Source organism: Apus apus, chromosome 17 (genome assembly GCF_020740795.1).
Source record: "Apus apus isolate bApuApu2 chromosome 17, bApuApu2.pri.cur, whole genome shotgun sequence".
Classification (NCBI taxonomy): Eukaryota; Metazoa; Chordata; class Aves; order Apodiformes; family Apodidae; genus Apus; species Apus apus.
In genome coordinates this window covers 9,381,001-9,404,369 of record NC_067298.1, presented here as the reverse complement: position 1 = coordinate 9,404,369, position 23,369 = coordinate 9,381,001, and the positions used below count along the sequence as shown (strand labels likewise).

At 45.4% G+C, this 23,369-nt stretch overlaps 1 protein-coding gene across 1 annotated transcript in view; it reads left to right on the top strand.

Annotated features, from left to right (window-relative positions):
* The first annotated feature begins 10,176 nt into the window (after window positions 1-10,176).
* Window positions 10,177-23,369, top strand: part of CACNG4 (calcium voltage-gated channel auxiliary subunit gamma 4) — a 39,691-nt gene continuing 26,498 nt past the window's right edge. Inside the window, exon 1 of the mRNA XM_051635267.1 lies at window positions 10,177-10,471. Coding sequence (XP_051491227.1) covers window positions 10,249-10,471 — 223 coding nt within the window. The 5' untranslated portion in view covers window positions 10,177-10,248. The remainder of the gene's footprint in view (window positions 10,472-23,369) is intronic.

The window sequence follows — 23,369 nt, the reverse complement described above, 5'->3', positions numbered from 1 at the left end:
TATTTCTCTCCAAAAGATGACAGTTCCATTTTTCAGAAGAGAAGGAAAGCTTGCTCCCTGCTTTACTTCCCCCAGCAGCAAAATTTTCAGGCATGAGACTGGCAAAGCAGTTACTTGCTGTAGGTGAAGGGTTTTTTCTTTGCATTTAACCATTGTGCCTGGATGGAAAGGTCAGGTGTGTCAGAGATGGTTAAGGCTTTGAAGAAGACAGGTGTGTGTATGCAGAAAGAACATAAAGGGGATTGGAATAGCTTAAAGGAATGAGCAGAATTGGAAAGATCTGGGCTTTAAACTTCCTTCTGCTATTGAAGTCATTGTTAGCACTTGCCCTCAGTGGACAAAAAGTGTCTTCAGGGACAAAGCAGAAAAAATGAAATATTTAATACATTTTTCTGGTTATCTCAACTGCTGGAATTACAACAGTGCAAATTACTCCAAGCTTTTAGCAACTGAGTAGAATCTGCTTCACCTTTCTTTCCTTTCCAACCTTGCTTTTTCTCCAGCCTTGAGTTAGGCTTGTAGGAAGAAGTGCTGGCTGTGCCACAGAAGTGAGAGAAAGAAGATGGTCCCTGCAGGCTCTGAGCCAGGACCTGGCTCTTCTGGTGATCTCAGCAAGGCAGATTTCTATACAATAACTAAACTGCTTTAGCTTAGATCTTTAGTAACAGAAACCTCCTGTCTTGAGCTTCCTGCCCATCTGAAGACACAGGAAGCTCCTGTGGTCCCTAAAACCTGTCCCCAGATGATGTGGCAACTGCTGCTTTGTGGTGAAAGCCTGTGCATCAGTGGCCTTAAAAGCATCATCTTGAGAGGGTGATGTTGACCTGGTCTGTCCCACCTATCACCAAAACCCAGGAGGTCTGTGTGGTTTAAGACTCACTAATAAAGTAGGCATTGCCCAGGGCTCTCCAGCATCTCATGGCACCATGGCTGCCTTTCAGGGGACCTCCTCCAGGCTGAGAATGTGCCAAGAGCTGTAAACAAAACAGTAAGGTTTGTCTAAGCAAGAAAATCCCTGGCACATAATTAGTTTCTTGCAAATGGGATGGCTTCTGGCATTTTCCTGCACGAGGCTGCAGCCTGGGGTGGCTGTGGGTGTCTCACATCAGCCAATACTCATTAAATAATCCTTCCCACCCATGCTGTCCCGTTTGCTTTGTCTGCCTCCATGATGGGCCACAAGGGACTGATTTGGGAGATTGAAAAGCTTCTGCATCTTCTCATTACCCCTGAAATGTCCCCTCTGAGAGGGGATTTGAATTTCTGGTCCCTCTCATGTAATCATCTGTGTGCAGTATTCACCACTTCTATTTATTTTCTGTTTTAATGCTTGTAAGAATGGAGTGCTCCTTTTTATAGAGGCATTGCTGTTATGGGGAAGAAGCCAACATCTGCCAGCTTTTTCAGTAGAGATGCTGTGGGGTGGTTTGCTTTTTTTTTTCCTTGCTACCTAGAAACTGTTGTATTAATAGACATCTTATTGGAAAGCTTTCCTGTGAAAAATGTACAAAGGCAAAAATGTCTTTGCTAGAATCATTCACCTCAATAATGCAAAAAAAGAGACCTGAGGAGGGATAGGGTTGGGAAGGCTCAGATGTTCATATTTTGGGTTTCCAAGTTCGTTCTAAGAACAGGTACAAATTTCAAGAAAAGCAGGCACTTCATAGAAAAAAAAAAAAAGCAACAAACAAAAAAACAGGACAGTTTTAATGAGCCTAATCAAGAAGTTTGACAGAAGATGCTGACCTTGGAATGGGTCTCTGCTGTGAGAAAAGAGGTTATTTATGACCATAGTAGCTGGTTGTTATTTTTCATTCTCCTAAGAAAATTGTAGTAGCATTTCTCACACAACACCATTGTTGTGTGAAGCTCAGTGAAAAGCTGATTCTTTTCAGGATTTGTTTTGGTTTCTTTTTTGAAACCTCAGCCTCATTCCTTAATGGTTTCCTCACAGATTAAACAAAAAATCCAGTTGGATCGACATACATGTGATGAACCTTAAATAGCATCTAGAGATTTATCTATTTCATTTCCTAGGCATATATTTACTGGGTACATCACAAACCAGCACATTACTGATTTGTTAATTCAATTGAATAATTATTCAATTGAGTCTCATATGAGAGGAATTTTTTTTTTCTCCATTAGCAGAGCTAAAAGCACATGGAAATCCTGTGGGTGTGTTCCAGCCCTTCCTTGCTTAGATCACTCAGAAAATCATGTCTTTTTAATAGCAGTGGCAGCAACCATCTAATAACCTGAATTAGGAAGGCTCTAGCAATTGGCAACCCGTCTCGTTTTCTCCCTGTTAAATATTTTGTCAAGGCTTTTCACAACTCTGGCTGCTGCAATTTGTCCTCCTGCTCCAAAAGCAGTTTTTCTTCGGAGCCGACGAGGCTTGTGTTCTCTTGGGCGACACCTCCTGTTCCTGGAATGCTCCTTCTCAGCCCCAGGAGCAGCGTTGTGCCAGTGCAGCACCCACCTGCCCTCAGCTTTGGTGGGCACAGCCTGGCATTGCCCCTGCACGGAACTGGGAAGGGGAAGCTAAAGCTGGAGCTCGGGGGCTGGATGCACATGGGTTTGCCCACTCCATGGTGTTGATGGGTCTCTGCTGTCCCCTGGCTCCTCAGATAACCCCTTGCTGCTCCTGCACTTCCCAAACTGTCCTCAGCCCCCGGGCTAGGGAAGCAGCTGGCTGGGCTCCTCCCAGCCTGGGCACACCCCATCCACCAAGGCAGGGGTGCTGGTGGCACCAGCACTGCCACCTCAGCATGAGGAGCCCTGAAGGACTGTGAAGCCCTACCAGACTGTCCAGAATCCTGTTAATCTCTTCTGTGTTCTTCTAACTATCCTTCTGAGAGCAGTTTCTTGGTGGGTGGACAAAGAGGCTGTGTTGGTTTGTGATCTTATTCTTTCAAGGTCTTTCTGACTTACTTGTTGACAATTTCAAGGGCTTTGAGGTTTCTCTTTGATTGGGTTCATATTTGTAGGCTGCTCAAGCAAAAGGCCTCTTATAATATTTTCTGCATTTACAATCTATTGCTAAATGTCTATTATAGAGCTATTTGCACCCCAAAAAATTCCACCACCCATGGGAGAAGCTTTTTATGTAAGAGGCAAGTGTTACCAGCTGGGTGTACTTCATTGTTGTGTTAAGTGTAGAAACTCCAGCTAAAACTGTACCAAGTTCCAACAAGCTTCTGCCTGGTGTTAATAGGATGTAAAGCATTACTTAGTCTTATCAGATTTTCCTCTAGAGATTTGTGTTACATCAGGTTCTCTCTGGAAAAAGGAGGGAAGGGGCAACCCTTGGGACCTGGTGAAAGAGACTGTCTGTCCCGAAGAGTTTATGGTTCAGCAATGGAGCAGGAGTTTGCTGCATAAGTAAGTGTGCTGCGACCTGGCCTTGAGCAGGCAGGCAGCATTTGAGGTGTGAAGAGAGGTAAAAATCAATAAGCACACCATTTGCCATTTCCTCAGCCCAAACAAAATACTTCATGGAGGCGCCGGTGCAGCTCTCCAAAGCAGTAGCACGAACCTCGGTTCCGCTGTGCAGGGCAGGCTCTGGGGGTTCTGCTGGCCATGTTTACAGCTCATTGGAAACGTTGTGTCAGGCTGCTTTGTTATGATTCCCACTGCTTTTCATTCCTCTCCTCCTCACTGCTGCTGTCACATAATATAGTCTGTGGAAAGGGGTTTCTGCTATTCTGTGTAGGAGGGTGAGGTTCGTGGACTCTTCCAGTGTTTATCCCACCTCAGTCAGGTCCTGGACTCGGTGGGGCTGGGGAAGGGGCTTTAAGGTTCTACTCCTCTTGGCAAAACTCCCCCGTGGGTTCCCCTGTTTCCCTCCTCGCTTGCTGGTCTCTCTGTCTGAAAAACCAACTACATTTTGAATATGGAGAAGAGCAACGAAATGAGAAATACCTGACAGGGACAGGCTGAAAGCTGCTCGGTTGGATAATCTCAGACCAGTGGAGTTAGGAGTGTCACGGTAAAGCTTTGATTATCTGGTTCAATATCCGTCTCCCAAGTGTAATTCTGTAGAAAAACAGCTCTTTGGACCCATAGATGCTGCAAACACCTGATCGAGAGCTCATTTCATCACCAGAAACCGCAGCTCTTGCTGCAGGCTGATGGAAAAGGATTTGCTGGTCTCCTGCATAGGAAAAAACAACCAGCACTGGAGCACAGGGAAGATCGGATGAACCTCATTCTTTTGGATGCTTTTTCCACCACTGAACTCTCAGAAGTAATGGCTTTAATTTTTACCTTCCAATTTTCTTTCTTAGTGTACTGTTTATAAAACTTCTCCAAGTGAGCTATTGGGGTATGTTACTGAAAGACCATCTCTCCAGTGAATTATCAGCTGAAATTCTAATGAGAAAATCCTTTCACTGAGCAACAGCCTTCCTACTTGAATGCTGCATTATCAGCTCAAAATTATTCAGACAGATCTGAGGAATTTACTTTAGGCAGCTTAGGAGATAAATTCAGTGCAGCAAGTTATCGTGATTAAGTATTTAAGACTTAGCCTAAAAACCTGTTTCCCTCAACCCACCTCCTAACATGTTCCCACTGAAGCCCTTCATTTTCAGGTAAGAAGGCAATTTGCCCTTCTCTGGCTAGGGTAAATCTCCTCCATCCTCTGGGTGGGTGATACCAGGTTTCAGAGGCAATTGCCTCATTTTACACTTCAGGTGACTTCATTGAGCCTCATTGTGCTGCTCAGCTACAGCACCTTCTCCCTCAGGTCTGAGAAGGAGCATTTGTTTGAAAGAAGATTTATAGATATATTTTTATAATTAATTAATTAAAGGACATTAAAAAGACTAATGTTTCTTTGTTTGTGGACAGGTTAGGAGTTGGTGCTCAGGTGCCCTGGCAGTGATCAGCAGGATGTGCACGCAGGGGCTTGGAAAGAGCCCTGAGAAGTGTGATCCATCACGGTGACATCCTGCTCCCAGCTGCATCTTTTAGTCTGGCTGAAGTTGGTGTGGTTGTGAGGAGTAGCTGCATTGTCAGTGTGTGTTTTTACAGCACAAAGAGCCATTGCCGGGCTGTTTTCAGGTGCCTAATTATTCTTTGGAACTGACTGATAATGGCTGGAATGAGAAAAACTCACAGGTATTGTTTTTCACTCTTTCCCCGCAGCCCCTCGTTGCACCAGATTCTCAAGGAGAATTTGTATTTCCATCTAGACACTGCCCTGAGAACAAACACAGCTCGTTCCAATAGTGCCTTGTTTGGATGAACCCTCCATCAGCACATTTAAAAATACAAGGACTTTTTTCTCTGCACTTCAAGCAGAGAAAACTTCCCATAGCTCTCACTGCTTCTCTAAATCCTTTGAAATGTGATGCAAAATCAGGGCTCTAGTCCCTTTAACCCCTTGTTCCTCCTCTCACTCCCTTTTTGACACTTTAAACTCATCAGTAACCCCCACTCACAGCTGTAACTCATACTCCAGATTATCCATAATGTGGCATTTAACACTGCCATGAATTTTCCAGCTCTCAGGACATGGGCAAGAGAGATGAAATGGCTTGGCAGGTAACGGGCACAGTGAACTTTAGGTCTGTCAGATGTGTGCAGTATTAGCTCACTCTGTAGCTGAATGGGAACACTATTGATATTTAATATCTTACCAGGAGGGATGAGCACTTGAAGGACAAGCATTCATAATTTGCTTTGACATTTAACATGATCAAGGAAGTAAAGGAGTAATATTCAGTTTCTCCATTGTCAAAAAAAAGATAATGAGTTTCATAACTATTGATATTATGGAGAAAATGCAGCCCATGTAGTGGGAAATGTGCAAGAGCTGCTATATATTCTTCTATAAATTGTGTATATCATGTTCCTTTGATAGCTCTATTCAAACACAGCATGCCCATCCTTTTTAATTTTCTGGTTTGCTGTGCAAGTCTCTAGCAAAAGAGACCTTTTTTTAAAAAAAAATGAAAAAAAACTTTCTTCAAATTATTTATAGAAAGAACAGTGTTATCATCGAGTCTGTCTCATCATATCGTTCTTGGGTATCAATTTCTAGACTCAGATGACAAACCATAGCAGCTACTTTTCCAATAGCAGTATCTGGCTTCCTGGCAAACTCAAAATGCAGTTATCTGGAAAGCTTCAGACTTGCTTCTGAGCACATTTTATTTATTAGAAAGCAGTTGTGTTGCTTTGCTCCCCATGACTAAGCCAAAGAATATTTACTATATTAAAAGGAACAATAGAATTGAGGCCAAGCTCTTGTCCCTCAAGTGGCAGGAGAACGACAGTCTCTTTCCTCTGAGATAACCATTTCTTCAGCTCTGAAGGACAACCTAAAACTATTCATGCTGATTTCAGATGGTCTTTTATAGGACTAAAAGAGAAATCAGCCTTATAACTCCTCAAACAAAATTTAAGTTCACCTTTTTCTAGACTCAGCTCTGAAGTGTGATGGTGACTTCTCTGCCAGCTGAAGAAGTCTTCTCTTCCTCCTTGCTGGAGGAGGCAGAGCACGGTGTGCAGTCCTTAGAGGTGAAAGCCCTGTGTCCTTGCAATACGTGATGAATGATAACAGAAGGAATAGGTGGGTCAGACATGGTACCAGCCCTCAGAAGAAGTGAGTTCAGCCTTTGTTTTGCCACTGAGTTTGTGAGCTGGGCTGGTCATTTGGCCCCAGCTCCCAGAGGTCTCCCAATGTGGTTTGGTATGGATCACACTAACCTGCAAGATCCCAGGTGTACGAAAATCTAGCTCCATGAAAAACTTTAATATTACTCTTTCTTAAATATACTAGTGACATAAGTGACACTGCCTGCCACATCCCATATTTGCACAAGGTTCTTTGCTCAGGCTGGAGATGTGTGCACTTGTGGAGCTCTGCTGCTAACCTGGTGAGTTGACTTGAACCCCACCACTGCCCTGTGTATTAAAGGAGGTTATGACACTGTACACAATGTATGAAGTGTTTCTCCTGTTCTTCATATATACCTTAACCTCAAGGAAATTATTAAGGATTTTTTTCCCCTAATATCAGCATCAAATTAGATAGGAAAGATCCGCAAAAGATCTCAGGATCCACAGGAGATGACAACAGTCAATTATATTGATGTCCTTATAGCTTTAGGACATTTCCAGATGCAAAAATTCATTCTCAAAAGCATAGAGCTAAAAGCTGGGAAAGGACAAGGGAGGATGAAATATCTGTTCCAGGCTTTGATGATGGTTAGACTGTCTACATCCAGAGCTCTATTTAATTGAAGTGATTATTTTCATTCTGAGAAAGAACTCTCTTGGGTTTTTTCTTGAGCAATCTCCAAAAGTTTTTTAGTGAAATTCTAGTATCATTTTCTAGATGATAGATTAAGAAAAGTCTAATCTATTAAAGTTAATGTGATTGACATTTAGCAGCAGAAGCAGTAATGCTAAACAGTGACATCTTGCAGTTGTCTTCTGATATCAGTGGTGTCTCTGGGGCAGGATTTTATTAGTGACAGCTCGCACTGAATTCAGTTAAAGCCAAAGTTTCATCTCCAAAGTAACCGTTACTCAGTTCAGAAGTAAAATTATCAGGCATGGGATTTCATTTAAAGCTCTGAACATCAGCATCAAGGAATCAAAACAATTCAGTTTCAAGTTGCTGTTTCTCCAGTGTAAATATTTCTGAGTTTGGACACTTGTCCTTGCTCTGTGTCGTCAGAGAAGGCTTAAATTACAGGGAGAAGATGTGGGGCTTTCTCTCCTCATTGTTATGAGTTCCTGTCTCTGGTCTGAGCTTGGAACAATTGGCTCTTAATTCTGATTGAGGACAGAGGATGCCAGGGCAGTGCAAAGCATCCCACCCAGGCTGCCTCCCCATGCATTGCACAGCTGTGTCGTAAGCAAAGGCTGCAAACCAGAGGTGACAGGAGGGGCAACTTTTATTACACAGAGAGGGTCAGAGAGCTTTTGCATTTAAGAAAAGACTACATGCTTTTTTGCTGTAGAGGACCATAAGCACTTTTGCCTTCTTTCCGCCACGAATGGAGATTATTCAATGGTTGGATTTAATGAATTCAAAATCCTTAGAAAATCACTAGAGCCAGACATCAATGTAAAATACTCCACCAGCTTTCAGTAGTGGAATATAATATTAGCTCTCCCACAATCGACTTCATGCATTTCAAAAGAATAGAGAACAGTTTTAAACTAAAGAAGATAGCTTGGGCAGAAAATGATTGTCTGCCTTGGATGCTTCTCTTTAACCCTTTAGGAGCCCAAGTTATTTCTCAGAGGGCAGCAGAAACAGCCATTTTCTTGGCAAAAATGCAGGGGGGAGAAGTGAGATATTTTATTCATACATTTTGATGAGGTAGTGTTACCTTGCACAATCAATGGGACTGTGTGGGCAGGTTGCTGCAGGGCTGGTGGCTCCTGGCTATGGAGAACCCTGTGGTTGGGTGTCCCCTTTCTGCTGGTGGAGGCTGCTGAAAACTCACCAGACCAAGTGCCATTCATCCCATCTCCTGTTGCACATCTGGACTGGGAGCCCTTGAGAATACTTCTGAGCCAAGTGGGAACCCAGCCCTGGTTACAGCCCCCACAGCCCTTCCCCTGCTCCTTGCTGTGGACAGGGAGCCATAAGCAGCTCTCTCATGCAATACAGTAATGCAAATAAATAATATTAATTAAGGCTCAATAGGTTTAAAAAGCTATGGAAATAGCTTCTCTCCTGCTGTTTCGGTATCTCATTTTCCCACTCTGTCCAAACCCCCAAAGCCCAGAGGTACAAACATATATTTTAAATGAGAAGTTTGTTGAACCTCATTAAACTTAAATGCTCGATCCAGTTATTCTGGATGAGGCTTCACTCTGCTTTTGAGTTTACCTGACTTCAATCTTCCATCCCTAATGGAGACATTCATTTAGAAGGAGATTTTGCAAAGGCACTGATAGACCTACAAACTACAACTGGAAGAAAAAAAAAAAAAAAAGGCAGCATCATTTACATGCTTAAACCAAGGAATCTAACTTTGGAGCTCTTCTACCTTTATAGGCTTCAGTCTGAGCAATGTGCCTAGGTCTCTGTGAAATAAAGACCAGATTTAACTTGTATTTTCTTTTTTGCTTTCCTAGCTTTTATGAAAAGAAGGAGCAGCTGAAAAGCATCTCTGCATTGGTTTGCTGAGCTGTGGGGTTGTACGAGCACCCGCAGCCATCCCCGCACTGCTGGGTAAGAGTGCTGTTATTTCTCGAGGTTTGTAGCTCTTGTCCTCCCACTCCCTAATTCGTATACAGAGCACTGGTGTGCTGCCATGTTCCCTCCACACAAACGCATTAGCTGATCAGGAAAGCTTCCCATTCATCTGGCTTGTCACTCGGATGAGGTGGAGGCAGGACCGACTTGTCAACTGGCAGGGATGAGAGTCAGGGGTGGAAGGCAGGATAACACGATGAAAAATGGTGTCGGTATTTCTCTCCCCTTGGTTTTCCAAGGGAAAATATTTTTGGGTGCTGGATTCTCTCCGTCCCTTCCCAAACAGGAGAAAACCAGCAACCCAAATACTCGCTTACAACCTGGTCGCTGGGCACTGCTGGCAGAGCGAGGCTGCAGGAAGGAGACCTGAGCAAACCGCCACGTCCCCTCGGCCGTAGCTCCCTGACACTGGGGCCCCTCTCGGGATCGCAACAGTTTTTCCCCGCTGTTCTTGGCACCATTTCTAGGGCGATCTCCCGGGCGGGCTCCGCAGCCGGGGGAAGGGGTGCACACCCACGCGAGCGCTCGCAGCGCAGGTGCGGAGCTTTGCGCCCACCAGGTGGGCCGCACCTCCCTGATCTCCAGCCAGGTTTTTGGCCGGGCTTTGGAGCTTGGGAGGGGAGGGGGCCAGAGCGGGACACGCGCCCGCTCACACCTTCCATCCCCCGTGAAGTTGCCGCTTCGGAGGAGGCGCCGCGTTCCCGCCGCCGGCCCCGGGAGCGAAGGAACAAAGCGCGGCTCGAACCCCCCCCCGGGCCGCGGGGCAGGGGGCCGCTCCCTGCCCGCCGGGGCGGCAGCACGTCGGGGGCCGGGCGGGTCTCCCCCCCCAGCTCCCTGGGGGTCCGGGGCCGGGCGGCCCCTCCTCCCGCGGCCGGGGCGGTGCAGCAGAGCCCGGCCCCGCCGCAGCTCCCCCCGCCCCCCGCCTCCGCCCCCCGCCCCGTGACTCGGCCGCTCCCGCGGGCGGCGGCTGCCGGGCGGTGTCCTGCGGCCCCGCGCCCGTGCGGGGACTATGAAGCACCATGGTGTGGTGTGACCGTGGCGTCCAGATGCTGCTGACCACGGTGGGCGCCTTCGCCGCCTTCAGCCTCATGGCCATCGCCATCGGCACCGACTACTGGCTCTACTCCAGCGCCCACATCTGCAACGGCACCAACATCACGGCGGACGAGGCGCAGGGGCCGCCGCGGCGGGCGCGGGGCGATCTCACGCACTCGGGGCTCTGGAGGATCTGCTGCCTGGAAGGTAACGGGGGCGGGGGGGTCCGCGCCGAGCCAGGGCGGGGGGGGGAAGCAACTTCTCGGGGAGACCGGCTGAGCGCCCGGAGCCGCCGAGCAGAGCAGAGCGGGAGCCGCTGCCTCGGACACGGCCGAGGAGGAGGATGGCGTTACCGTGGCAACCGGCATCTCCGAGATTGCCATGGGAACCGGGCAGCGGGATGCGGAGCTCTGCCCGGGGGGAGCGCTGCCCAAGGGGGCAACCGCCCCTGCACGCCCCCCACCCCACCCCGGGGCTAAGGGACCCCGGGGCTTCAGGGGGTCCTGAGCGGTTCGGGGCTTTTCGGGGCGCGTCTGAGCCCTCCAGCCTGGCGGGCTGGAAACCCCCCGGGGCTCTGGCCTCAGGGGCTTTAGGGCTCATCTGCAGGTCTCAGGCAGGACAGCAGAAACCCACGTTCCTCCCCCCCTCTGCCCTCAGGCAGAGACACCGGGAACCTGGTTGAAGGTGTTGATGCTGCTGTTCAAGCGTTTCAGTGCGTTGTCGGGGTTACTTAATGCAGCCCCAGGGTCAGGCTGAATTATACTAAATAGAAAGATGTGGTTTCGTGGCTGGGATGGGCAGCAGGACACCCCGTTCCCCGCACAGGCCAAACATGTGGGTCCCTCTGAAGGTGGAGTTGTAGAGCAGGCGCCGCGGTAACTGCCGGGACAAAGAAACACGCGGGTCTGTGGAGGCTTTGGCACAGCGGGTCGGAAAGCCCAGATGGGAGACAACATCTGTCAGCCCAGCGTGTGGAGCTCTGCCCGTGGGAAACCAGGAAAGGGCCACACGCAGCAGGCAGGGGCCAGGGCCACTGTGGTCTGGACCCCCTCACCTGCTGGGTCCCTTCCCTCTGCACCGGCAGCTGATGGAGCCTCAGCGATGCTGGAGGAGAGGCAGTGGTGTGGAGGGAGGGCACTGACTTTTGCCCAAGCTGCTTTGTGGCTCACGAGTGTAAGGGCACACCCGAGTCTTTCATCCCACAGTAATGCACTTGGCATATCAGCTTCCGTGCACCTAATTCCATCAGCACAACTTAGCAGACATGAACTTTACAAGCCGGGTTGCTTGGTTTGTTCTGACTGCCAGACAGCTCAGCCCAGGCGAGCCCAGCTAGAGCTCAGAGTCTAGCAGCTGGTTTTGGAGGGTTTTTTTTCTTCCTGGAAAAAGCTGTGGCAGAGGCACCTCGTCCTCATGTCTGTTCTCATCTTCTCCATCTGCTCACAAGGCTACACTGTGACATCGTTTTTCTCTTAAAATACCAGATTTGCTACCTAGTAATTGCATGCGTGTGTATAATAGCTGCGGGACACGAAAACCTTTTTAGACAATAAAGAGAGAAGGAGTTACTGAAGTGTGAAGGTTTACGGGTAATGATAATGCCCAGCTTTGTAACTCCTGCAGGAAATCTAACCCTAGGAACGGGCTTTTATGACACCTTGAAAAGAAGGGCTTGTGTCTGAGAGCTCCTGAGTTTGCTCGAGAGATGCTGAGCATCCTCCACTTGAACTGAATCTTGTGATCTTCACTGAGCTTGTTCTAGTGTCCACAGTCTCTGTTTTCCATGGAAAATAAGTTTGTTTGCATCTTGTGGGAGTTGCTGAGACTGGTCATGGCCTGTTTTCTGTGGGAGAAAGCCCCGAGTTTCCTGAAGTCTACCAGAAATCTCATTCATAGGCATGAAGTGCAGTTTTGACTGAAACTGGTGGAATTTTTCCCATTATTTAAACTGGGATTCAGTAAGAACTTTGTTTAAAAAGAAAAAAGAAAAAGAAAAAAAAAAGTCCATGAAGTGGTGAGAAGGAGGCAGGGCAGCAAACAGTGGCCAGTGACCCCAGGGTGCTTCGCTGGGGCAGTGACTGTGCCTTCCTGAGCACATTTTATTTGCAAGGGGATCTGTGGGAAAAGTGCACCCAGCAGCTGTGTGCAGGTGAACCTCACATCCTCATCATGGCAGGGGACAAAAAAAAACATTTCATGGGACCCATCTATTCAGCAGCAATTGAATTTTCTTCTCAAAATTCAAATGCTCATAATCAAATTATGAAGTTAAAAAATTTGAAGTTGTCAGATATGTGCTAAGAATGGATAATTTGAGAAAGCTGTCATCTGTTCACAGATATGAGGAGCACAGACTACATTCTCTCCTACATTTTCAGTATGCTCTTTGTAAGAAAAACATCTATAGATACATTAAAATATTCACTTTTTAAACCATATCTTGGGACTTAGATTTCAACATGGAAAGGTCCCTTTGTTTCATAAAATAATAAAACCATTTCTAGAAGGTGATTTAAAACAACACCCCCTCGATTGTTTCAGAGCATCACTCACTCAGAGGAGATGGATCTTTTAGTAACATAGTAGTTACAACTCTGAGGAGATACACAGGAAGAAAATAATTTCAGTTATAGATTTTTGTATGTGATAAAATGGTCTGATATTAATTAATTTTAATGATCTTAAGCACCGTTTCATTCTTACCTCAAAAAAAAAATATAAATAAATAGACAAATCTAAGACACAAATGTGCAAAAGCTGAAAATACCTTGAACAGCCTCTCAAAGTGCTTCTGATATGAATGAAGCATTTTGTGGAGTAAATTTCAGGTCAGCTGAAATTTTCCATTAAAATATTTCTCGACTATATCCATGAAACAACCTGTGACTTGATTTTGAGCAGTCACCTGTCCAGCACCCCACATCACAAGATTTCAAGCAAAGCTGTTGAAACAGAATGAAACAGAATAACCTTCTAACTGTTCTTCAGTGTTTTCCTGTTTCTCATCTTCAGGACCACATTTTCCAACAAATTAGCACCGTAATGGCAACTGGAGTGATACATTTTAGGGACCCAGCACATTATCCTTGGAGCTGCCGTTGTCTTGGGGATGAAATCATGTTTCAGTACTAGTAGTTGATACTACTATGAGCTTAGTCACTCGAGAAATAGCATTAATGAAACATCAGTCAAACTCTTGCCTGTATAATCTCAATTTTGTTCTTTTAGCATGTTTGTCAAAGGTGGAGGTAGGAGGCTCATTGAGTGGATTTTAAACAATAGAAGCATTTCTGCGTGGATTTTTAAAACTTATATCCAAGGTAATTGCTTTAGGTAGGAAACTGTTTAAAATGATTCTCGGTATGAATGTGCATGTAGCAGAAGTGGATGGGACTCAGCTGAGTCCCTGCAGTGAAATGGTCCAGGGGCTCCCTGGCAAAGCTGGTTTTGGTTTTCTGGGGCCAAGGCACCTACAATTACTGCAGTTTTGACACCTGAAGCCAAACTATCACCAGAGGAAGAAGTTCCTGGAGAAGTCATCCTGGCCATGCCTGAAGTCTGCTTCCCAAGCCACTTATTAACAAGAAGAACAAATCAGCCCCATTTCAAGGGATTGCTGTTATGTCCCGTGTCCACACTTGAGCTACAGTTGTCACAAGCTGTGGGTCCCTGTCAAGGTGGTGAAGACCAGAATCTTCCAAACAGAGGAAATGCTGAATCTTACAAATAATCCTTCATGGCCAAACTAATCTGAGAAAGAGAGATTAAACCACCATAATTTTCCAGCAGCCTCTAATCCTATGGTCAGTGTGCAGCACAACTATGTAAACCTTGCACAGTCTTGCTCACAAGGAGGACCTGCTATTAAAATATTTGCCTAGAAAAAATATTTTGAAAGCACCACATTTTCTACTGGAGCTGCTTATCTTGGTGAACAATCATGCTGAAGTTAATAGGACAGCTCACAATAGAGCTCTGCAGGCCCTGTGACAACAAGATATGAAATCAAGTAATGTACTTGTAATTTAAATTTATTCAAAGAATATTTTATTGAACACTTCAGCATATGAGTGTCTTTGAACCCGTTGTGTCTGCTGCTTTCAGTATTCCCTGTTTGCCGTTTACTTTTCAAGTGGTGCAATTGGTTATTTTGTTCACGTGGAATCATGTGTCCTTCCTGAGTGGGTGGCTGGAACATTTATAATTGGGAGAAAGGAGCAAGAACATCATTTATGACTTGAAAACTTGCACAAACCCACATTTGCACAATTATTTGCAAGTCCTCCAGCTCGGATGAATGCTCAGAAACATGGGAACTGCAGCACGCACGTGCGCTGCTTCCATGGATACTCTTGAAAACAAAATAAAAATGCTTAGACAAATGTTTGAGGCAAGCAAATAAAGGAAGGCTGCCATCCATCAATACTGCAAATTCATGGCTCATCCAAGTAGAATGAAAATTCCTTAGTATTCTCAAAGCAGAGCTATGAAGTCCCAGCACCACCGCTACGTGTAATAAGCTCAGTCCAGCGCAGGATTTCTCTTCCAGGGCTATTGCCCAAGTTTTATTTGTCAAGGAGGAAATGTTGTATCAATTTAATATCAGACATGACCTACCTCTGAGGTTATATCCACGAGCACAAGGAGGTGGATTCAGGGATGGCTGCTCTCAGTCTTTACAGGCATGTGAGGCTGTGCTCAGGCTGCAGAAGAAGGTCGCTGCAAATGGAGGACACACAAAGGGTGTCTCTGCCATGGAGGTGCTTGCCTACTGCTTGGAGAGCAGAGACACATTTTGTGCAGGTATTACAGAGTGAACTTTCATCCACAAATTTCCCAAAACTAATGTAAATACGTTAGAGGAGGACTTTTCTGAGCTTCAGCCCATGTTTTCATTCTTTCTTTCCATGCATCCTTCTCATACCATCTCTGATTCCTTGGTAAAACACCTACTGATGAGAAGGTGCCTGTGCTGCACTCATTGTTTTTAAAAGCAGATCTTAGAGCTCCAACATCATCTTTGCAAGAGTGGTTGAAGCAGCACGGTTTTGTCAGCAGCTGATGGAGTGATTTTTGACAGCCTTCTTAGGTGGGTTTTTTTCAGGAGCATTCCATTTGCTAGAGAGAATTTATGAATTTGCAGCAATCTTTAGGAACGCAGAGTTCGATCTCTTCCATATATTGGCCGTAGTAGAACAGATTTTAAGATAGTGAGAAATTTTGTGCTGGAGGAGCTGTCAGCAGCAGTTGGGTTAAGGGATTATCTCTTCTCTTCCCAGATCAAAAAGCATGGATCTCCTAACTGTGCCTCTTTGAACATCTGTGACAAAGGTTCTCAGGTGACCGTATTGATGTAACAAAACGTCCACTTTTCCTGAGACTCTGTGAAACAGGGATCTGAAGCTAATTGACTGAATATATGTCACTTCAATGAATTAATCTGCTTTCTTGAGCTCGATCTACTGCACAGGCTGTGGGGAGCTATCAGGCTACATGAGGGTTTGGGTTTTTTCTCCAGGGCTCTCCATGTGTCACACAGCCCAATGCAAGACTTAGATCCTAAAGGCTTTCTGTGCATTAGCAGTGATCCCCCAGGGCTGCAAACCAATGAAAGCACATGTAAGCCAGCTGTAAAACTTCTTCCTCTGTGCAAGATGTGATGTGGGTAATATGAATCTTTGCTAGGTTTCAGAAGTGTTCTGTGGGAAGAGTCATGAAGGCACTGGGCAATACAGATAGGATACCTGTGGCTGTGTTGTGCTGCAGATAACTTTTTTATTCTGGATATAATTATGCTCATATTGTAGGTGGTTGACAGGTGGCATTTGTGGTATCATCTGTCAGAGCCACAGTAAGTCATTTTGGGGCTCTTGGGGACCTTTCAGTGTAACCTAATGTAGTCTTTGGGCTTCTTCCAGCTGCCATTGCCTTTCACTGACCCTCTGCCGTGGGCTTTTATTACTATTTTTAGATACTGGCAGGAGCTTGTAGCTGTTGTACCTCCTCAGGGCTTGCCCTGCCTTCTGGCAGCTCTCCTAACCCTCGCCAGTGCAGACTGGTGAGACCAGCAAGTGTGTCAAAGTATTTTTTTGTTGCTGTAAAATTTCATCACAGTAGTTATTTCTCTAGTGAATCCTGTCCCATTCGTGGGTCACTCTGTGTTGCATCTGCCCAGGTCATGCCACTGAGCTCTGGTCAGAGTCTTTCCAGGTGTAAATATCTCTGATACCTCCATTCTGTAGCCTTTCATCTCCTTTTTTCATTCGTTTGAGGCTGTAGGAGTACTTAGGTACAGGGTGTAATTTGAAGTTTGTTATTAAAACCTCTCAGCACCCAGGTATTTAGTTGGTGTCTGTGGTCTGGGTGTCAGAGAGCTGAGCAGGAACTTCTGCATCCCCAAACTGGGACTGGAGAGGGAGGAGGAGGATGGATGGAGGAGGCTTGTGGAGCTGGGCTTCGCTAGGCTTCCTGCCTGTTTTGGGACCATTTATCTTATCTTCCTGCTCTGACTAGGAGGAATAAATATGCTTCCTTCCCACCCGCTTTCCTCTCATACTACTAATAAAAGAAGATGTGGAGAAACTGGGACACGGCGTTAGGGCTGCCCAGCCCAGAGAGGGTGTGTGAACACTGCTTATCTGGGTTTGAAGCATTTTGCTTGCAACTTATGTTTTATACATGCAATGTTTTGTGTTTAAGCATGTCTTCCTTGAGGGACAGGATTAAGCCTGATTCTCCATCTACATAAATTTAACTGCTTTCTAGGAAGGCAGTGGAATTATGCCAGTATGAAGCCAATATAAGAGAAGGGATCGTAGATCTGTCCCTTCAGTTGGACCTTTTCCTGCTGGTCCCTCTTTTCTGAGCCAAGACTCATCTCAGGAAATAAATCATACTATTGAACTGAAAACCTGGCCCTGCTTCCAAACATGACTTTGTGCTTATCTTAGTTTTAGATCTCTGTTTACTGGTATTTATTATGTCACAGACTTATGGTTCAGCATCCAAATTCTTACCAACAGATGGCAAGGCAGGATGCACAGGAGTAGTAAAATAAACAGGATAAATGCACAACTGCCCATATGTCTGAAAGGCTGATACACATTTATGACTTCAGAAGAAAAGGATGTTTTCAGTAGACAGCTCCTGTGCTGTGCAGGGCTTCTTACTATTCTGTGTCTTACCCTAAAGTCTTCCACTTCTTCAGCATATTTTGTTAAATTACAATATATTTTATTCCATCTCCTCTATTACCAGATAGTTGTTTCCTTTAGATTTCCTTTAGTTTGTCTCCAAAGTACATCAGTTCATTTAACCTTCAAAATTCTAGAGTGGAAGGTGACTCTTCCCTGTGCTTCTACTCATATTTTTTTTCTTCCAGAGTGGTTGTTTTGGCTATTGTGAGGGGCACATAGAGGTGCTGGGGACCACAGCAAGGTCTGAGACTGTGACTTTCTCTATTTTGGGATTGATTATAATGATAATGATAGGTGGCCTCTCTAATCTCTTAAAATAGCAAGCCTTAGGGCAAGCTGCCTGCAGGATGGATGGCCCAGCCTGGACAGACTTTAGCTAGATTTCTGGGGGCATTTTTACCAGTTGTTGCATGTTGTGGGTCAAATGCAGTGAAAGTGTTGAAGCAGTTCTTGATTTTGGCTCGTGGACAGGCCAGCTCTTCTTCCTCTCCTCCTTGTGGCATCCTGTGGTCTGAACATCTTTGTTCTCATTCTCTTTTTGCCTCTCCTTGCTGAAATGTTATGACTTCCCTTCTGCTAAGAAGGTACCTTCTAAATTAGCTTTTCAATGATGGAGCAAGAGTTTTTCTTTAGAAAACTGGTGGATACTGCCCCAGGCAGAAATTTAGGATTTTTAATTTCACTTCTTGGCTCTCCAGCATCTCTCTGCCCTCCTGCCCATGAAAACGGTGTAATCATGCACTTGTCAAAGGTATGAGGTGTGGGTTCCGTTTCCTCTACTGTTTTACTGTGTTTCTTCAGGCTCAAATAGCACTTAAAGCTCTTCTTCAATAGAATTGAGTCATTTTTTTGTCAAGTGTTGTATGTGAAGGAATGCTAAATGATACCTACGCAGGAACGGCAGGGAGAGGCGGACAAGGGAGAGTGCGTTATGGAATGACAGTATTTCCTGTGCAGATTGCCAGGCCCTGAGATGAATTAACCTCTTTTATTGTTCTTTTTCAAGCATTCCGCCTTTTAATTGCTGCTTTGGAATTGTGCCACTTAGTTATGCCCTATGAATGCTTCTCACTTAGCCAGTCCTGTTAGCTTGATAATGGCAGATACTTCAAAGATTCTCAGAAGCGAGAAGCATCCCCTGCTCGAGTGGGAGAGGCACCCAGTTCAGTGAGGAATTACCAGCCTTGTCTAGCTGCCAGCTTTGGGTTTTTTTCAGATTTAGTTAATAACCATATTTAAGTCACTGCCAATTTTCTTCCAGAGGTTTCAGATCAGTTTTCTCCCAGATATACATTTTAAATAATGCGATTTTGTGTCGAATATGGATGACTGAATATTTTCTCCTGTCCAAATCTATAGCATTCCACAACGCTGGGATTGGTACTGTGTCTTGCTTGCATCCCAGAGGCATGCTGTATCTAGTGTTGCTGCAAGGCATTAAAAAGGAACCATGACATGTCACAATTATGACTTGAAATAGGATCTCACCAGAGGTACATTGCCTAAATAGAATCAAATCTAAGATACAATTTATTGCACATACCTCAGTGCTGTGCCTACCTGGCTGCTGGCTCACTGAGTACCCGTGATGGCTGTTAGCAAGAGACTGGATCATTTTGTGGTGAGAATTCCCATGCCGTTGTTGTGGTTTTTTTAAAAGCTCAGGCCCCAGCATTCAGCTGCCCACAAGCAAATGAAATAGCAAACTCTTAGTGCTGGAAGACCTTGTGACTGTTTAGGCTGAGTTTCCAAAGGTAGCCAGATATGGAAGTGAGTAATATTGTTTTGTGTCTGACTCACTAATGGCAATAGTAGGCTTTAATCATCACTGCCCAGTGGGTATTCTGAACTCAGGTAAACCACAGCAATGCTTCTTTACATATTTGCATACATTTTAATGCAAAATTAGCTGGAGTTGGTTTCTTTGTGTCTTAGGGTTTTTTTAGCAAGCTGATAATACAGCAAGTTGTGTTATGTTGCATCACGTTTTTATCCACGTAGATCATGAAGATACACTGAACAAAGCTCTGCTACTTCAGCCAGTGAGGAAATAGCCCCAAACAGACCGTGCTTCTCCAGATGGGCCTTTGCTGATGGTGGGGACATTACTGGCTGGCAACTGTGAACTGCTAAAACTTCAGGAACTTGGTTTCGAGTGTGGGTTACAGAGGGAGAGCCACAGACTCTTCATCTATTTCCTCCCAAATTTAGCCTCCCCTAGTCCTGCTCTTCCACCTGACAAACACCCATCTTACAGCAGTCTATTCAGTACGATTACAGCTCAGCAGCACTATTAACAATTTCAACTGGGTTTTGTTAGGGGAACTGTTGGAAAACATCAGTATCAAGCAGAGGTATCCCGGATGATATAATATCAAGTAGTAAATCAGGGAGCTAAGTAACAGTTTGGAAATGGCTTCTTAAGACTGGAGTGGCTAACCCTGACCAGGTGGGCCCTTATCCCTCTCCAGCAGGCAGCAGAGTGTCAGGTATTTGCCAGTACAGCAGTTCTGGGTTCAGCAGTGTGCTCTCTGCAGACAGACCAGCCTCTTCCAGACAGACCAGTAGGACACAGCCCTGGTCCAGCAGCCCCTCTGCGTTTCTGCCTCAATGTGCCCACGCCAACCAGCCTGGCATGAGGATGAGTTTCTTGGCTCAGGTTTCTCACTGCTTGGATCTGCCCACCCCACGTTTGGATCAGAGCTGGCCCACCTCCCCCCAGCTCTGCCCGCTGTGCAAACACGGTTTTGTCTGTCGACAAAAGATGCTCTGGGATGCTGAGCAGGCTTTTCAGAGCCTGTGGCACACGAGCTCTCCCTGGCATTCCAGGGAAGGTTTGTCTTTGAAGCTTACGATGCATCTGGAGTCAATGGGATTTCATTTTTAAAGGTACTTAGGTGTTTCCAAAAATGTTCATCCAAGATTATGCCAGTATCTGCTAATCATGAGATGAAACATCCTGTGGGTCTCCTCAGCAGGCTGGAGGTTTGCTTCAGAGGTCAGGGAGCATTTCTCCTTTGCTCTGCACGTTTTGCTGTACTCGTGCCCTTGCCTCTAGCGTTGGCAGATGCAGACGGTTTGGGAGTTGCTTTGGGATCCTTAAAGATGCAAGACCTGCAATAAAACGTAGTATTTAGGAAGGATGCTAGGGCTGTATTCACAGTATTACTTCTCATTATAACCATTTTAACAATTCATTTGCAGTGTCCCGCTACGGTAGTGGTTATTAAAATAGAATCCTCTTTATAGTTTGGTAGCAAATTAAGAGGGGAAAAAAATAGCTATCCCATTCCATGCAATGTCTGTGAAAGAGGTTTATCCTCATAACTTGCTTTCTAGGGATATTTCCTTGTTTTTGCTTGTGTTCTTGTCTGATTTTTAATGACTGCTTTTGTGTCTCTCAGTAGCCAATTCCCAGTGACCTTTTATCTCTTTTTATTTTAATTCCTGTATATAAATGGCAGTGTTCTAGCTGGAGACAGTCTTTGGCCACAGCAGCAAAACCCCGCAGAGAAGGAAAAACAGGCCAGAAATTTTCCACCTGAATTCCAAGTCTTACCCAGGGCTTTGGCCACACAGAGAGCCAAAAAACTCGACTCCACAGGATCAGAGGAGCACTGGATGAAGGGCAAGTGGTGGAGGATCAGGGCCAGACCTGGGCAGCCAGGACCTCACCGTCAGCATCTCCAGGAGTCAATGCTGCATGCAGCTGCTCCTACAGGTTATCCCTTTTTCTGGCATGACTGCTTTGCCCCTGGAAGGCTGAGCAAGTGGTTGCAGCTGGCCAGAATATGGGTACACTGTTCCTGGTGCTGATTTTCTAGCATTAATGTGCACCTGTTTTGGTGGCCAACTGGCACCGTGTGCAGCCCAAAACGTGTGTGCAAGTCCTCTGCTAAAAGAGGCAGAAGAATTAGCATGTACCAAACATGTCATTAGACACGTGCCTGGTAGACATAATGTAGGATAACAAATATGATCACAAGAATGCATTAATAGCTGAAAGTATTTTTTATACATATGCACACTTAAAACAGGATAAGAACTAAGTGACACTTGTGTCACCAGTTTATAATTAAAATGCAGTGCTTGAATGAAAATGTAAGCTTCAATTAGCCAGCATGACCCTGCTTCCGGCTTTACTTCCCACTGAAAAGCAACGATAACAAGCTCACATTTATTATCAGAGTTTTTCCTGGAGCTGTGCACTGAAACATGCTCACATCTGAGCCCTTTCACTGAAGACATTTTTTCGCTTCAGCAGTTTGGCATGCCGTACAAAGGCTCTCTGATTTTCAGTGATGTTCACCTCCTCTTACATAAAAATGTTTTCTGTGCATATTATTTGGTTTTAGCTGAAGTCCAGGTGCACGGGTTACTGAGGAACCAAAAGGATGGCTCATCACATAGCACAATGGGTAATTATTGCTGAGCTTCGCTGTATCGCACAGAGAATCCTTTCTGGGAGCTCAGCATTGTAGCTGAGAGACAGAAAATACCTATGATCTAGCCCAAAGTGCTAGAAGGGTAAGAATAGATCCTCTGGTATCTGCTTTGTCCATTTAATTTTTAACTGTCTCAAGGAACAGAGCTGCACATTTTGTTTAGAGATACTGTTTTGCATTTTAATTTCACCAGTGGGAAGTTAAATATATACATAAATTACGAGGCCACGTGTGTTCCCATTTTTCATCCCCAGTATCTTTCCAGTTAGGCTTTTTGTAAAATGGTTAAATAATTCTCTGGGTTTGGCCTCCATTTAAGCCAAGGTTTATCTTGATTTATGCACAATCCAGACAAAGTTTGGTGCTGCATTGCCTGAGAATTAAGTTTCTGATTTCTACAAGACCAGGCAGGGTCCTTGGCTAGACAGCTGAGCTGCTGCTGTAGGCAGAAAGAAAACTCTGGTGCCTTGAAAGAGCAGTTCTGGAAATGGGTGTGCTGGGTGGGGTCCTGCCTGTGTCAACTTGCAGAAGGTTCATGCTGTGCTGCATCGTGGCTCTTGCCCATCTCTGCAGTTTGGGTACCTGGCTCAGTGCTTCATGTGAGGGGCGATCCACCCGCTTGAGACCATCATCTCTGAGGTGCCTTTTGAGAGCTTCCCAGACACTAATCTTGTCAATGCCAAAAAAGTAGGAACCCTTGAGTCTAGAATATATTCAGCCTTAAGATGTCTGTCATGTCATGAGGACATGCAGTGGGACATTTTTGCATCCTTCAAATTGGTCCATGTGCAGATGAGGCTACAGGAATCAGAGCACAGGGTAAGAAGGCTGGGGAATTCCTTTCTCCATCTGCCTTAGGACAGCTGATGAAAAGGTTCCAAACCCTAACCAGCCCCACAATGGCAACATAGAACAGCCGAGCCACAGAGAATGTACTTAGGGATTATGTCTTCTCTGATGGAGATGGGACAAATGTCCACATGGATGTCTTTTGCAATGCCCCCTCCAATATTTGAAGCGATTTCTACAGGCAGAATTTCTGTGATGTAGGAGTGGATGTCAAGCCAGGATATCTCAGCTCAGAGCAGATACGTGCTCTTAGCTTTGGGTCAGGCAGTGATGTGTGGTGTGGTTAGAGCCCTCTGGGACTATTCGAGTTGTAAAAACTACAAACCTTCTGGTTTTTCGCTGGTGCTATTCACATGGGACAGAGTGACCTCTCCAGAAAGCCTTTCCAACAGCAGCAACAGCAGTCTCTCTCAATAGAATTTAATAACTACCCACAGAGAAAATTACACTCTATTTAAAAGGCCAGAAAAATCATCTTCAATTTAACTCTGCTGACTTTGGTAGAATTACACCAAAAAATCAGTTTAGCCTGATATTGTTTCCCATACTAATGTACAGTAGCTGGGCTGAAAAAGCCTTTCGAAGGCAGATTATACAAGCCCAAATGGTGAAATA